General features: G+C 46.6%; 1 protein-coding gene across 4 annotated transcripts in view; it reads left to right on the top strand.

The window, feature by feature from the left end:
* The window catches only part of PUM2 (pumilio RNA binding family member 2), a 783590-nt gene that overhangs the window by 540589 nt on the left and 226357 nt on the right, over positions 1 to 16644 (top strand). For 2 of the 4 annotated variants that reach the window (XM_069235995.1, XM_069235993.1), the window contains exon 16: positions 1161 to 1289. In XM_069235995.1, coding sequence (XP_069092096.1) covers positions 1161 to 1289 — 129 coding nt within the window. Of the gene's footprint in view, positions 1 to 1160; positions 1296 to 16644 lie in introns of all 4 variants that reach the window. The other 2 variants (XM_069235994.1, XM_069235992.1) reach the window with 1 other exon arrangement.

Raw genomic sequence — 16644 nt, 5'->3', positions numbered from 1 at the left:
TGAGGATAAGCAAGCTTCAAAGAATTGCTTCTAGGTTTAGCTACATTGTACCCGAAAGAGCATATTGTGGCTTTCGTGAGCAGTGAAGTAAACGGCCGGGTGTTTCTTTTATAAAATAAGCTTATTTTAGGAGCCAGAGATAAACCAGGAGAGCAGTGGGATGAAGCCAAAACAAATGTCAGCGAGATGGGAGGAGGTGGGAGGCACAGAATCCTGCAATAAAACACAGGCAGCTACCAGCCTAAAACACAGAGACAGGGAAGCACCAAATAAATAACAAAAACAAGTCGGTCAAAGCAACAGATAAAGAAACCAAAGTGGAATGATATAGTAGTTTATCACTGCTCTGAAACAGAAAAAGGAGGGAGAAAAAGGCAGAACTGACCACTAGCGAGCAGGACTCTGCAACCAACAAATAAAATTGCTTTAAGTCCATAGTATAAGTATACTTACGTATGGACTAGGATGAAAACTTGCACTCGACCTACAAAGGAAAGAAGAGACAGAATCTGTAGATGGCGACTGTGTCCAGGGGTTCTGATGTTACTCATGGACTGGTTGAAGCCCAAATGGTTGACGATTCCCAAGAAAGAAAAAGAGGCGAGACTACAAGGTGACAATTCCATGCCAAGCCACTAGATGGCAGAATAATTAGCAGCATGTGAATCCAGAAAATTCTTCAAGGTGCAAAACTACTCCTACCAGTGAAGTAACCATTTTGTTATCCTTCACCCCTCATGCATGCCTTGTTCTAGGGACAACTTCCCATATAGCTGACCTTGAAATCCCAGCTTTAGTTTGCAGTGTGACCAGCCCCCCACACCTCCCAAATAACTTGTATAGAAAATGTAAAGGAGCCAAATTTAAAAATGAAAGAAATTACCATTTTAATTGTTTTCCTTGTGCATTGGCACCCTCGCACTAATGCATGACCGCCATGGAATTTTAACATTGATAGATGGGTCGCTCAATAAATGTATTTTAAAATATAGATAATGTGATGTAGCTTTGTGGCAGACAGCTACTTTCTATGTTTGGGCTAAATTTTTTGCGATTGTTCTGCACTTGAACACGATGTATCTATTGAAATTTGTAAACTTCCTATCTTATTGAAAGTCTTTTGGTTGCTTTATTTTTAACTCAAAAATATGTTTTTGTAGTTTGGGAGTATGGATCAGAAATTAGCCCTGGCTACCCGTATTCGTGGTCATGTTCTGCCACTTGCTCTTCAGATGTATGGATGTCGTGTTATCCAGAAAGCTCTAGAATCTATTTCACCTGACCAGCAGGTAATTGTAAGTTGTTGCTATGTATTTTGTGCTTTAGTTACTTAGCTTGATAATTTTCCCTTTTATATACATTACGCATATGCAAAGTCTAAGGCATTAGATACTTTCAGACATTTCAACCTGTTGATTGTATTACCGTTTTGTCCTGTGAATGTATACCTTGTATAAGACTGAGTACCTTGTTATCCATTCTATTATATATTTGTGTTTATTAGACCTATTTGTGTACCATAGATGTAGACCTACAAACAGTAGAACAAGCAGCTAGAAAATTCATAAAGAATTAATTAAAGGGTCAAATAGCATAAATATGGTTAAAGCAGGGGGAATCAAAAAAGGAAAGCTGGTGATAGTTGTATAGTTATGCTTTTAAGTGGTGCATCTTCAGTTTCATATTAAATGATGGCAAGTTGCTATTGAGACTTGGTTTCTGTAGGAAGTTGGCTCTGTATGCACTATTTCAAAGTAAGGAATAGTATGCACAGAGTCCAAGGGTTCCCCTTAGAGGTAAGATAGTGGCAAAAAGAGATAATACTAATGCTCTATTTTGTGGTAGTGTGGTCGAGCAGTAGGCTTATCCAAGGAGTAGTGTTAAGCATTTGTTGTACATACACACAGGCAATAAATGAGGAACACACACTCAGAGACAAATCCAGCCAATAGGTTTTGTTATAGAAAAATATCTTTTCTTAGTTTATTTTAAGAACCACAGGTTCAATTTCTACATGTAATATCTCATTTGAAAGGTATTGCAGGTAAGTACTTTAGGAACTTTGAATCATTACATTAGCATGTATACTTTTTACATAAAACACAATAAGCTGTTTTAAAAGTGGACACAGTGCAATTTTCACAGTTCCTGGGGGAGGTAAGTTTTTGTTAGTTTTGTCAGGTAAGTAAATCACCTACAAGTCTCAGGTTTGGGTCCAAGGTAGCCCACCGTTGGGGGTTCAGAGCAACCCCAAAGTTACCACACCAGCAGCTCAGGGCCGGTCAGGTGCAGAGGTCAAAGAGGTGCCTAAAACGCATAGCCTTCAATGGAGAGAAGGGGGTGCCCCGGTTCCGGTCTGCTAGCAGGTAAGTACCCACGTCTTCGGAGGGCAGACCAGGGGGGTTTTGTAGGGCACCGGGGGGGACACAAGTCAGCACAAAAAGTACACCCTCAGCAGCGCGGGGGCGGCTGGGTGCAGTGTGCAAACATGCGTCGGGTTTTCAATGATGTTCAATGAGAGATCAAGGGATCTCTTCAGCGGTGCAGGCAGGCAAGGGGGGGGCTCCTCGGGGTAGCCACCACCTAGGCAAGGGAGAGGGCCTCCTGGGAGTCACTCCTGCACAGGAGTTCCGTTCCTTTAGGTGCTGGGGGCTGCGGGTGCAGGGTCTTTTCCAGCCGTCGGGAAATGGAGTTCAGGCAGTCGCGGTCAGGGGGAGCCTCGGGATTCCCTCTGCAGGCGTCGCTGTGGGGGCTCAGGGGGGACAACTTTGGTTACTCACGGTCTCGGAGTCGCCGGAGGGTCCTCCCTGAGGTGTTGGTTCTCCACCAGTCGAGTCGGGGTCGCCGGGTGCAGTGTTGCAAGTCTCACGCTTCTTGCGGGTAGTTGCAGGGGTCTTTAAATCTGCTCCTTGAAACAAAGTTGCAGTTCTTTTGGAGCAGTGCCGCTGTCCTCGGGAGTTTCTTGTCTTTCTTGAAGTCGGGCAGTCCTCAGAGGATTCAGAGGTCGCTGGTCCCTTGGAAAGCGTCGCTGGAGCAGGTTTCTTTGGAAGGCAGGAGACAAGCCGGTGAGTCTGGGGCCAAAGCAGTTGGTGTCTTCTGTTCTTCCTCTGCAGGGGTTTTTCAGCTCAGCAGTCTTCTTGTAGTTTCAGGAATCTAAATTCTTAGGTTCAGGGGAGCCCTTAAATACTAAATTTAAGGGCGTGTTTAGGTCTGGGGGGGTTAGTAGCCAATGGCTACTCGCCCTGAGGGTGGGTACACCCTCTTTGTGCCTCCTCCCAAGGGGAGGGGGTCACATCCCTAATCCTATTGGGGAATCCTCCATCTGCAAGATGGAGGATTTCTAAAAGTTAGTCACTTCAGCTCAGGACACCTTAGGGGCTGTCCTGACTGGCCAGTGACTCCTCCTTGTTATTCTCATTATTTTCTCCGGCCTTCCCGCCAAAAGTGGGGGCCGTGGCCGGAGGGGGCGGGCAACTCCACTAGCTGGAGTGTCCTGCGGTGCTGGCACAAAGGGGTGAGCCTTTGAGGCTCACCGCCAGGTGTGACAGCTCCTGCCTGGGGGAGGTGTTAGCATCTCCACCCAGTGCAGGCTTTGTTACTGACCTCAGAGTGACAAAGGCACTCTCCCCATGGGGCCAGCAACATGTCTCGGTTGTGGCAGGCTGCTGGAACCAGTCAGCCTACACAGATAGTCGGTTAAGGTTTCAGGGCGCACCTCTAAGGCGCCCTCTGGGGTGTATTTCACAATAAAATGTACACTGGCATCAGTGTGCATTTATTGTGCTGAGAAGTTTGATACCAAACTTCCCCGTTTTCAGTTTAGCCATTATGGTGCTGTGGAGTCCGTGTTTGACAGACTCCCAGACCATATACTCTTATGGCTACCCTGCACTTACAATGTCTAAGGTTTGGCTTAGACACTGTAGGGGCACAGTACTCATGTACTGGTGCCCTCGCCTATGGTATAGTGCACCCTGCCTTAGGGCTGTAAGGCCTACTAGAGGGGTGACTTATCTATACTGCATAGGCAGTGTGAGGTTGGCATGGCACCCTGAGGGGAGTGCCATGTCGACTTACTCGTTTTGTTCTCACCAGCACACACAAGCTGGCAAGCAGTGTGTCTGTGCTGAGTGAGGGGTCCCCAGGGTGGCATAAGAGATGCTGCAGCCCTTAGAGACCTTCCCTGGCATCAGGGGTACCAGTTACAAGGGACTTACCTGGATGCCAGGGTGTGCCAATTGTGGAATCAAAAGTACAGGTTAGGGAAAGAACACTGGTGCTGGGGCCTGGTTAGCAGGCCACAGCACACTTTCAATTCAAAACATAGCATCAGCAAAGGCAAAAAGTCAGGGGGTAACCATGCCAAGGAGGCATTTCCTTACACAACCCCCCCCCCCCAAACGAAAGAGGATGAGACTAACCTTTCCCAAGAGAGTCTTCATTTTCTAAGTGGAAGAACCTGGAAAGGCCATCTGCATTGGCATGGGCAGTCCCAGGTCTGTGTTCCACTATAAAGTCCATTCCCTGTAGGGAGATGGACCACCTCAACAGTTTTGGATTTTCACCTTTCATTTGCATCAGCCATCTGAGAGGTCTGTGGTCAGTCTGAACTAGGAAGTGAGTACCAAAGAGGTATGGTCTCAGCTTCTTCAGGGACCAAACCACAGCAAAGGCCTCCCTCTCAATGGCACTCCAACGCTGCTACCTGGGGAGTAACCTCCTGCTAATGAAAGCAACAGGCTGGTCAAGGCCATCATCATTTGTTTGGGACAAAACTGCCCCTATCCCATGTTCAGAGGCATCTGTCTGCACAATGAACTGCTTGGAGTAATCTGAAGCTTTTAGAACTGGTGCTGTGCACATAGCTTGTTTCAGGGTGTCAAAGGCCTGTTGGCATTCTACAGTCCAGTTTACTTTCTTGGGCATTTTCTTGGAGGTGAGTTCTGTGAGGGCTGTCACAATGGATCCATATCCCTTCACAAACCTCCTATAGTACCCATTCAAGCCAAGGAATGCCCTGACTTGAGTCTGGGTTTTTGGAGCTACCCAGTCCAGAATAGTCTGGATCTTAGGCTGGAGTGGCTGAACTTGGCCTCCACCTACAAGGTGTCCCAAGTAAACCACAGTTCCCTGCCCTATCTGGCATTTGGATGCCTTGATAGAGAGGCCTGCAGATTGCAGAGCCTTCAAAACCTTCTTCAGGTGGACCAGGTGATCCTGCCAGTTGGAGCTAAAGACAGCAATATCGTCCAGATAAGCTGCACTGAAGGACTCCAAGCCAGCAAGGACTTGATTCACCAACCTTTGGAAGGTGGCAGGGGCATTCTTTAAACCAAAGGGCATAACAGTGAACTGATAATGCCCATCAGGTGTGGAGAATGCTGTCGTTTCTTTTGCTCCAGGTGCCATTTTGATTTGCCAGTACCCTGCTGTTAAGTCAAAGGTACTTAAGAATTTAGCAGCACCTAATTTATCAATCAGCTCATCAGCTCTAGGAATGGGATGGGCATCTGTCTTGGTGACAGAGTTAAGTCCTCTGTAGTCCACACAAAACCTCATCTCTCTCTTTCCTTCTTTGGTGTGAGGTTTGGGGACTAAGACCACTGGGCCAGCCCAGGGGCTGTCAGAGTACTCAATTACTCCCAATTCCAGCATCTTGTGGACTTCCACCTTGATGCTTTCCTTAACTTGATCAGACTGTCTGAAGATTTTGCTTTTGACAGGCATGCTGTCTCCTGTGTCCACATCATGGGTACACAGGTGTGTCTGACCAGGGGTTAGGTAAAAGAGCTCAGCAAACTGTTGTAGGACCTTCCTACAGTCAGCTTGCTGTTGGCCAGAGAGGGTGTCTGAATAGATCACTCCATCCACTGAGCCATCTTTAGGGTCTGATGAGAGGAGATCAGGGAGAGGCTCACTCTCAGCTTCTTGGTCCTCATCTGTTACCATCAACAGATTCACATCAGCCCTGTCATGGAAGAGTTTTAGGCGGTTTACATGGATCACCCTCTTGGGGCTCCTGCTTGTGCCTAGGTCCACCAGGTAGGTGACCTGACTCTTCTTTTCCAGGATTGGGTAAGGGCCACTCCATCTGTCCTGAAGTGCCCTGGGAGCCACAGGCTCCAAAACACAGACTTTCTGCCCTGGTTGAAATTCAACCATTGCAGCCTTTTGGTCATACCAAAACTTCTGGAGCTGTTGGCTGGCCTCAAGGTTTTTACTTGCCTTTTCCATGTACTCTGCCATTCTTGAGCGAAGGCCAAGTACATAGTCCACTATGTCTTGTTTAGGCTCATGAAGAGGTCTCTCCCAGCCTTCTTTAACAAGAGCAAGTGGTCCCCTTACAGGGTGGCCAAACAGAAGTTCAAAGGGGGAGAACCCTACTCCCTTCTGAGGCACCTCTCTGTAAGCGAAAAGCAGACATGGCAGGAGGACATCCCATCTCCTTTTGAGTTTTTCTGGGAGCCCCATGATCATGCCCTTTAATATCTTGTTGAATCTCTCAACAAGTCCATTAGTTTGTGGATGATATGGTGTAGTGAACTTAGAAGTCACTCCACACTCATTCCACATGTGTTTTAGGTATGCTGACATGAAGTTGGTACCTCTGTCAGACACCACCTCCTTAGGGAAGCCCACTCTGGTAAAGATACCAATGTGGGCCTTGGCTACTGCAGGGGCAGTAGTCGACCTAAGGGGAATAGCTTCAGGATACCTAGTAGCATGATCCACTACTACTAGGATGTACATATTTCCTGAGGCTGTGGGAGGTTCCAGTGGACCCACTATGTCCACACCCACTCTTTCAAAGGGGACCCCCACCACTGGAAGTGGAATGAGGGGGGCCTTTGGATGTCCACCTGTCTTACCACTGGCTTGACAGGTGGTACAGGAGGTGCAAAACTCCTTAACCTTCTGGGACATGTTGGGCCAGTAGAAGTGGTTGACTAACCTCTCCCACGTCTTGGTTTGTCCCAAATGCCCAGCAAGGGGAATATCATGGGCTAAGGTCAGAATGAACTCTCTGAACCCCTGAGGCACTACCACTCTCCTAGTGGCACCAGGTTTGGGATCTCTTGCCTCAGTGTACAGGAGTCCATCTTCCCAATAGACCCTATGTGTTCCATTTTTCTTGCCTTTGGACTCTTCAGCAGCTTGCTGCCTAAGGCCTTCAAGAGAGGGACAGGTTTCTTGTCCCTTACACAACTCCTCCCTTGAGGGTCCCCCTGGGCCCAAGAGCTCAACCTGATAAGATTCCAGCTCCATAGGCTCAGTTCCTTTTGAGGGCAGAACTTCTTCCTGAGAAGAGAGGCTCTCTTTTTCTTGTTGTGTTGCAGCTGTTTTCCCAGCTGACTTTCCTTTTCTCTTGGTAGGCTGGGCCTTTCTTCCAGACTCCAGCTCTACTTTTTCACCCTGTGCCTTGCACTGTGCCCTTGTCTTGACACACACCAGTTCAGGGATACCCAGCATGGCTGCATGGGTTTTCAGTTCTACCTCAGCCCATGCTGAGGACTCCAGGTCATTTCCAAGCAAACAGTCTACTGGGATATTTGAGTAGACCACCATCTGTTTCAGGCCATTGACCCCTCCCCACTCTAAAGTTACCATTGCCATGGGATGTACTTTAGTTTGATTGTCAGCATTGGTGACTGGATAGGTTTGTCCAGTCAGGTATTGGCCAGGGGAAACCAGTTTCTCTGTCACCATAGTGACACTGGCACCTGTATCCCTCAGGCACTCTACACTTGTCCCATTAATTAAGAGCTGCTGCCTGTATTTTTGCATGTTAGGGGGCCAGGCAGCCAGTGTGGCTAAATCCACCCCACCCTCAGAGACTAATGTAGCTTCAGTGTGACACCTGATTTGCTCTGGGCACACTGTTGATCCCACTTGGAGACTGGCCATTCCAGTTTTAGCTGGAGTGGAGTTAGAAGTGGTATCTTTCTTGGGACAGGCCTTGTCTCCAGTTTGGTGTCCAGACTGACTACAGCTACGACACCAGGCCTTTTTGGGATCAAAGTTTTTACCCTTGTACCCAGGATTGTTTTGTGAAGAGGCTCTGGGCCCACCCTCCTGTGCAGGTTTTTGGGGGCCTGTAGAAGACTCTTTACTATTTTTGTTTTTGGCTGTCTCACCACCCTTCCCCGGGGAGGTTTTGTGATCCCTTTCTTTTGGTCACCCCCTGTGGAAGTTTTGGACACCCTAGTCTTGACCCAATGGTCCGCCTTCTTTCCCAATTCTTGGGGAGAAATTGGTCCTAGGTCTACCAGATGCTGATGCAGTTTATCATTGAAACAATTACTTAATAGGTGTTCTTTCACAAATAAATTGTACAGCCCATCATAATTACTTACACCACTGCCTTGAATCCAACCATCTAGTGTTTTTACTGAGTAGTCTACAAAGTCAACCCAGGTCTGGCTCGAGGATTTTTGAGCCCCCCTGAATCTAATCCTATACTCCTCAGTGGAGAATCCAAAGCCCTCAATCAGGGTACCCTTCATGAGGTCATACGATTCTGCATCTTTTCCAGAGAGTGTGAGGAGTCTATCCCTACACTTTCCTGTGAACATTTCCCAAAGGAGAGCACCCCAGTGAGATTTGTTCACTTTTCTGGTTACACAAGCCCTCTCAAAAGCTGTGAACCATTTGGTGATGTCATCACCATCTTCATATTTAGTTACAATCCCTTTAGGGATTTTCAACATGTCAGGAGAATCTCTGACCCTATTTATGTTGCTGCCACCATTGATGGGTCCTAGGCCCATCTCTTGTCTTTCCCTTTCTATGGCTAGGATCTGTCTTTCCAAAGCCAATCTTTTGGCAATCCTGGCTAACTGGATGTCCTCTTCACTGGAGTTATCCTCAGTGATTTCAGAGAAGTTGGTCCCTCTTGCGAGGGAGCCAGCATCTCTGACTTATGCTTGGAGTCAGGGCTTGAGAGGCCCTGTCTTCCCTAGATAGGACTGGTAGGGGGGAATCACCCTCCAAGTCACTATCATCATCCTCTGTGTTGCCATCCTCAGAGGGGTTGGCTCTTTCAAACTCTGCCAAAAGCTCCTGGAGCTGTAGTTTGGAAGGTCTGGGGCCCATTACTATTTTCTTTAGTTTACTGAGTGACCTTAGCTCCCTCATCTTAAGATGGAGGTAAGGTGTGGTGTCGAGTTCCACCACATTCATCTCTGCACTAGACATTATGCTTCTAAAAGTTGGAATACTTTTTATGAATCTAAAACTAGTCTAGGTTCTAATTCAAACTTTCACAAAACTTTTAAACTCTAAAAGGAAATGCTAAACAAGGACTAACACAAGGCCCTAGCAGGACTTTTAAGAATTTAGAAAAATAGTTCAAATTGCAAAAACAATTTCTAATGACAATTTTTGGAATTTGTTGTGTGATCAGGTATTGGCTGAGTAGTCCAGCAAATGCAAAGTCTTGTACCCCACCGCTGATCCAACAATGTAGGAAGTTGGCTCTGTATGCACTATTTCAAAGTAAGGAATAGTATGCACAGAGTCCAAGGGTTCCCCTTCGAGGTAAGATAGTGGCAAGAAGAGATAATACCAATGCTCTATTTTGTGGTAGTGTGGTCGAGCAGTAGGCTTATCCAAGGAGTAGTGTTAAGCATTTGTTGTACATACACACAGGCAATAAATGAGGAACACACACTCGGAGACAAATCCAGCCAATAGGTTTTGTTATAGAAAAATATATTTTCTTAATTTATTTTAAGAACCACAGGTTCAATTTCTACATGTAATATCTCATTTGAAAGGTATTGCAGGTAAGTACTTTAGGAACTTTGAATCATTACATTAGCATGTATACTTTTTACATAAAACACAATAAGCTGTTTTAAAAGTGGACACAGTGCAATTTTCACAGTTCCTGGGGGAGGTAAGTTTTTGTTAGTTTTGTCAGGTAAGTAAATCACCTACAAGTCTCAGGTTTGGGTCCAAGGTAGCCCACCGTTGGGGGTTCAGAGCAACCCCAAAGTTACCACACCAGCAGCTCAGGGCCGGTCAGGTGCAGAGGTCAAAGAGGTGCCCAAAACGCATAGGCTTCAATGGAGAGAAGGGGGTGCCCCGGTTCCGGTCTGCTAGCAGGTAAGTACCCGCGTCTTTGGAGGGCAGACCAGGGGGGTTTTGTAGAGCACCGGGGGGGGGACAAGTCAGCACAAAAAGTACACCCTCAGCAGCGCGGGGGCGGCCGGGTGCAGTGTGCAAACACGCGTCGGGTTTTTAATGATGTTCAGTGAGAGATCAAGGGATCTCTTCAGCGGTGCAGGCAGGCAAGGGGGGGGGGTTCCTCGGGGTAGCCACCACCTAGGCAAGGGAGAGGGCCTCCTGGGGGTCACTCCTGCACAGGAGTTCCGTTCCTTTAGGTGCTGGGGGCTGCGGGTGCAGGGTCTTTTCCAGCCGTCGGTAAATGGAGTTCAGGCAGTCGCGGTCAGGGGGAGCCTCGGGATTCCCTCTGCAGGCGTCGCTGTGGGGGCTCAGGGGGGACAACTTTGGTTACTCACGGTCTCGGAGTCGCCGGAGGGTCCTCCCTGAGGTGTTGGTTATCCACCAGTCGAGTCGGGGTCGCCGGGTGCAGTGTTGCAAGTCTCACGCTTCTTGCGGGGAGTTGCAGGGGTCTTTAAATCTGCTCCTTGAAACAAAGTTGCAGTTCTTTTGGAGCAGTGCCGCTGTCCTCAGGAGTTTCTTGTCTTTCTTGAAGTCGGGCAGTCCTCAGAGGATTCAGAGGTCGCTGGTCCCTTGGAAAGCGTCGCTGAAGCAGGTTTCTTTGGAAGGCAGGAGACAGGCCGGTGAGTCTGGGGCCAAAGCAGTTGGTGTCTTCTGTTCTTCCTCTGCAGGGTTTTTTCAGCTCAGCAGTCTTCTTCTTGTAGTTTCAGGAATCTAAATTCTTAGGTTCAGGGAAGCCCTTAAATACTAAATTTAAGGGCGTGTTTAGGTCTGGGGGGTTAGTAGCCAATGGCTACTAGCCCTGAGGGTGGGTACACCCTCTTTGTGCCTCCTCCCAAGGGGAGGGGGTCACATCCCTAATCCTATTGGGGAATCCTCCATCTGCAAGATGGAGGATTTCTAAAAGTTAGTCACTTCAGCTCAGGACACCTTAGGGGCTGTCCTGACTGGCCAGTGACTCCTCCTTGTTATTCTCATTATTTCCTCCAGTCTTGCCGCCAAAAGTGGGGGCCGTGGCCGGAGGGGGCGGGCAACTCCACTAGCTGGAGTGTCCTGCGGTGCTGGCACAAAGGGGTGAGCCTTTGAGGCTCACCGCCAGGTGTGACAGCTCCTGCCTGGGGGAGGTGTTAGCATCTCCACCCAGTGCAGGCTTTGTTACTGGCCTGAGAGTGACAAAGGCACTCTCCCCATGGGGCCAGCAACATGTCTCGGTTGTGGCAGGCTGCTGGAACCAGTCAGCCTACACAGATAGTCGGTTAAGGTTTCAGGGGGCACCTCTAAGGCGCCCTCTGGGGTGTATTTCACAATAAAATGTACACTGGCATCAGTGTGAATTTATTGTGCTGAGAAGGTTGATACCAAACTTCCCAGTTTTCAGTGTAGCCATTATGGTGCTGTGGAGTCCGTGTTTGAGAGACTCCCAGACCATATACTCTTATGGCTACCCTGCACTTACAATGTCTAAGGTTTGGCTTAGACACTGTAGGGGCACAGTACTCATGTACTGGTGCCCTCACCTATGGTATAGTGCACCCTGCCTTAGGGCTGTAAGGCCTACTAGAGGGGTGACTTATCTATACTGCATAGGCAGTGTGAGGTTGGCATGGCACCCTGAGGGGAGTGCCATGTCGACTTACTCGTTTTGTTCTCACAAGCTGGCAAGCAGTGTGTCTGTGCTGAGTGAGGGGTCCCCAGGGTGGCATAAGATATGCTGCAGCCCTTAGAGACCTTCCCTGGCATCAGGGCCCTTGGTACCAGGGGTACCAGTTACAAGGGACTTACCTGGATGCCAGGGTGTGCCAATTGTGGAATCAAAAGTACAGGTTAGGGAAAGAACACTGGTGCTGGGGCCTCGTTAGCAGGCCTCAGCACACTTTCAATTCAAAACATAGCATCAGCAAAGGCAAAAAGTCAGGGGGTAACCATGCCAAGGAGGCATTTCCTTAAAGTTTCCTTTTAGATACATCTTCCTGCAGATTTCTTACCTTGTGAATTCTCACTCCAAGCTGCTGACTGGCACGGCAATCTTTTTCCTCAGCAATGACTTTCGGGCACAACCAGATGGTGCACAAGGCTCCAGCCGCGATTCTTCCTGTTGGTGTGACATTAGTGCTGTTAGTTGCCAGATTGTGCAGTGGATGTCAGTTCCTGTTTTGCCACACCTCATTACCATGGTCCAGCGCTCTTTCTCAGGCTCTCACTTACACATTTCTCCGATGTTAGACATTAAGTTCAATGTCACCTCAAATGAGTTCAGGCTTTAAATCTTGGACTATGTTTTAAGAGGATGTACTTTTCAGACCAGCACAATTGACTGTATGCAGTGTCTATATTCAGGACACAACACTGGGCCTTGCTACGCTTGTGCCTCCATGCATCCAAAGGCAATTCAAGAATATGAGCCCAAGTTTTGTTTGGATAAGGCCCAAAGGCAGACTCCCAAGTGACTCCTTCTCCCAAATGTAGTCTACCTTCCAAGGAAGAATCTCAGATGTGAGCTTCCTACTAAAAAATACAAAATTTGCCTAGCTCATCTTTCTCAAGGATGCTTTCCCGGGACCATTCGGAATCTGTGTCAGACTTTTTATTGATGTTGAGTGACAAACCAGCACCTAAAAAAGATCGCTCCCTGCTTCTTCAGCCGACTGCTCATAGTTGAAGGTGTTCCAACTAGCAATGCTGGATCGACTACAGGTGGCTCCTCTGCCGTCTGGGCAACTCCCTAGGAAAGCCAGTGCCTGCTGCCTTGTTGGCTCCAATGTCCAGTGCTGTGCCTCCACAGACTCAGCCTTGGCAGGTAAGAGGAAGTTGAAAACTGCTAGGGGGCCTCCTCTTCATTTATGCCTTTCTTTGACTCAGAACTCTTAATTCGATTGCAGTGACGTCCACTGAGTCATTAGGGGGAAAAATTATTCATGTGGCAAACGAGAAGGCTAGAACTAATTTTAAGAGCAAACCGACATGCAAGCCTCCTTCAAGGGTTGACTCAAAGGTTTGTTTGCTGGGTTGAGATTTTGTTTTGATGCAGATGAATTGGGTGTGGAGTACAGAGATCATAGCTGAATGGAGGATAATGTCTCAGCAAACGATCATCTGCCACCCTTCAGTACTGATGCTGCTATTTACTAAGAGGTATACATTTCCAGGCGCTGGATACTTCAATGAAAGATGTCATTTCAAGCACTTCTCGTGCTGCTTCTGGGGAGGTCTCACCTTACACAGTGGTCATCAGAGAGCAGCAGAATCCTTGGAGCTTGCCTTGCCTTTTGTGTAAGTGAAGTCTTATAATGTGACTGAAGTAATGCAGTCCTCTACTGGTTTTATGAAACCCTTGCACCCATTTGTGGCTGCCCTAGACCTTATATTATCTGCAGGGAGAACCTATTTTGGGTCCAGCAGTATAAAGGCAGTTTTGAAAATGCTTTAGATGTGTTAGTGTGAGGGGGCATGGATTTTTTTGTCATCCTACCAGTCACCAAAGGTACTGGTTCTTCAGACAGTCTTCAAACCAGAACCCAGACACCATCCTTACTTTCCTCCTTGCCATGGAATCTAAAAAGCTTGATGCCATGGGTCATAAAGTTTGTCTCTCTGGTAGCTTCGCTCCTCACTGAGCTAATGCCACTTCTCTTTTACCCTGCTATATCCGTGCCCTGTGGGAACTAGCAAAATGTTCCATCATAACATATGACAAAGCAGTTCTATACATCAAAACAGATCCTGAGGTGTGGTTTTGACTCCTTGAGTACCCTTGCTGAGTCACACTATTTGTACCTGATTTCCAGCAAATGTCCAGGCTACTCACATGGACAGGCCCCTTGACAAAGAGGTGCTATTAGTAGAGAAGGCAGACTGCTCCTTGGAATGTACTGGAGCAGTGCAACATATCTCATACAAAGGGTGTTTCCGAAATATGGTTCGTTCTTTGAGTCCCCGGCAGGTATTCCTAGTAACCTAAAAATGTTGATTAGTGAAGCCATTTACAGCAAATTGGATAGTGAAGCATGGCCAATGTACACTGTTCCTCTTGGCAGCCTCTCTCTGGGTGTTACCTGATTTCATAGAAAAACTCATTCAAAGTATGTTGTGTAGATTTTCTTGCAGTGTTGTGGTCTGAAGGACGATGTGTTCACTACAATTTATGCATATAAAATGTAAGAAATTTTCTTTGATGGAAATAATAAAAAGGTCATCGCTGATGTTCACAGCTCTCGTAATGAGCACCTTAACCTCATGGACATTTTATGAATTTATGCACTATGAATCTCTTCTAGATTAACATGCTTTTCATAATTTTATTTTCATGCATTTTAGTGGCTGGGGCAGAATATCTGGACTTAGATGGTTTTTTTTTTCTTTTTGGGCTTTGACTATAGGCAAAGTCCATGAAATTAAGTGTAAGCCCAAAATGTCCCAGTGTGTCTCCTCTCTGTTAAGATTTTTTCACTATTTGCGCCGCAGTCTGGGTCGACAGAGGAGGCGGTTTATCAGAGGCAAAGACTGAGAAGACGACATTAAAGTCAGTCTTGAGGAGAACAGGTTTCTGTGGGGCACTTATATCATTTGTTGGCCTGAGCGTGTACCTTCTGAGGTTTATTACGCGCTTTGTCCTTTTCATACCCTCTGCATCGTAAATGGAAAATATCACTTTTTTTCATTTCTGCTCAGTGTCACAGAAAAAATGCACTGATGAATGGCTATGCACTGCCTACCAAAGGGCTAAAAAAACAAACATCTCCAAGACTTGTGTTCATTTCAGACTTAAAACATAAACAGTTGACAAAAACAGTGAGTGCCCTTGCTACAGCCCAGACAATAAGGGGGGAGTTTGATAGGATACATCTTGTCCAAAGAGGGGAGCTTTGAGACAGAGGGTACAGAGAAGACGCAAGGGCAACAGATCCATGATTCAGATGTTGAATACACAATGCCATTAAACATTGATATACCTGAAACAATTATGAACGATATCCTTCCAACACTGAAAAATCCTAAGCAAGCAATGCCTCATGAGCGAACATTTTTGCAGCAGAAAGCACACTACAAGAATGAGTTGAAGTCTTCGTGGAAAACGCAGTCGATTGAAAACAAAGGTTTATGAAAAAAAGGACACTGATGTTTGAAAAAATCCTAAACTGTCTGGCTCTGCATTGCCAGAGGATTGACACATGGGGAACACTGAGGGCAAGGAACCTGAGACACCACAACGCATAACGTAATCCTGTAATACTCTGGATGAGTAAAGGGCACTTGCAAGCCTTTGTGTCTTAAAAAAAAAAAAAAAAAAAAAAAAGAAACAATTTGATGCTGTTATGACCTCTTTAACAATTCATTGCAAAACAGGCTAAAAAGGGGGAGATGCTGAATTAAAAGGGAAGGAAGGAAGGAAGTATTAAATAGTCTTTGTACACTAGAAGTAGATAGTCCTGGAAAGGATCCTCACAGACTGGAGGGGGAAGGTACACAGAATAAAAAGACATGAGAGAGCAGATAGAAACATAGTCAACACAAGAGGAGAAAGTCGCATAACCACCTAGACGATCTTCGCCAAGTGATTTTACCATGTATCATACTGTAATTAAAAGGGAGCTGATACATGGCCTACAACTACGGAAAGAAAAGGAAAAAACGTCCTTCCTTCTGCATCCTTTACATAGAATAAAACACTACCTCACAATGCCAAGTAGCTTGCTACAGCTGGAGTTTTTCTTTTTTTTTAAAGGCAGGTTCTTGCGAAGCTGTTATGCCTAAATTGGAGACGAAATATAGACCCTCTCCACAGAACATACCTCTGAGTTCTCCAGCGAGTAGCCCCAGAGCTACTGTTAGCTCTCTGAGTAGAATCCCTGCATTGAACATAGACTAATTAATGAAAAACATTTGGTTGGTTAAATGTAAAATGTCCTAGCTTTCTGAGGAAATGTTTCAATACTGTTAAAGACAAGGAGGCAAGAAGTATGTATTGTCTTTCTTCTTCTGGTAACTCAGCAGCCCATTAGTCCATTTTTAACCATACAACAACGTTCTGGGACTGCATATTTCACGAGTCCCAAACTCAAGAACACAGTCCATCAATCCCAATGTTTTCTTTCCCTGTAAAACAGCCCACAGGAAAAACACTCTTCATCTTTCTTCGCCTCCCAGCAGACAGATGAGTGTTTTTCCTCATGGGGTTTTATAGGAAACTTGTTGCTTTCATTTTTATTTATAGAATTGTGGTTAGTGTTTAAAGTAATGAGCTTATCTTTCATAAAACAGGACTGTTTCTCTTTCGTTAATTGATGCAGCGAGGATGCACGTCGACCACAGGCTTCGGTGAACCACCTTCATGCAGGCCGCATACCCACCCACCTCTTTGCTGGGGTGCACGGGCTGCCGCAGAGGAGTTTCTCTGTCTCTGGCCCTCTCTGCACATTAGTATATCCAGAGCTGCATGGCACTAGAAGCATGTGAGGGCCT

The sequence above is a fragment of the Pleurodeles waltl genome, chromosome 5 (assembly GCF_031143425.1).
Source record: "Pleurodeles waltl isolate 20211129_DDA chromosome 5, aPleWal1.hap1.20221129, whole genome shotgun sequence".
Classification (NCBI taxonomy): domain Eukaryota; kingdom Metazoa; phylum Chordata; class Amphibia; order Caudata; family Salamandridae; genus Pleurodeles; species Pleurodeles waltl.
Note: the sequence above shows the minus strand (reverse complement) of the source record. Positions and strands in the feature narration are given on the sequence as shown.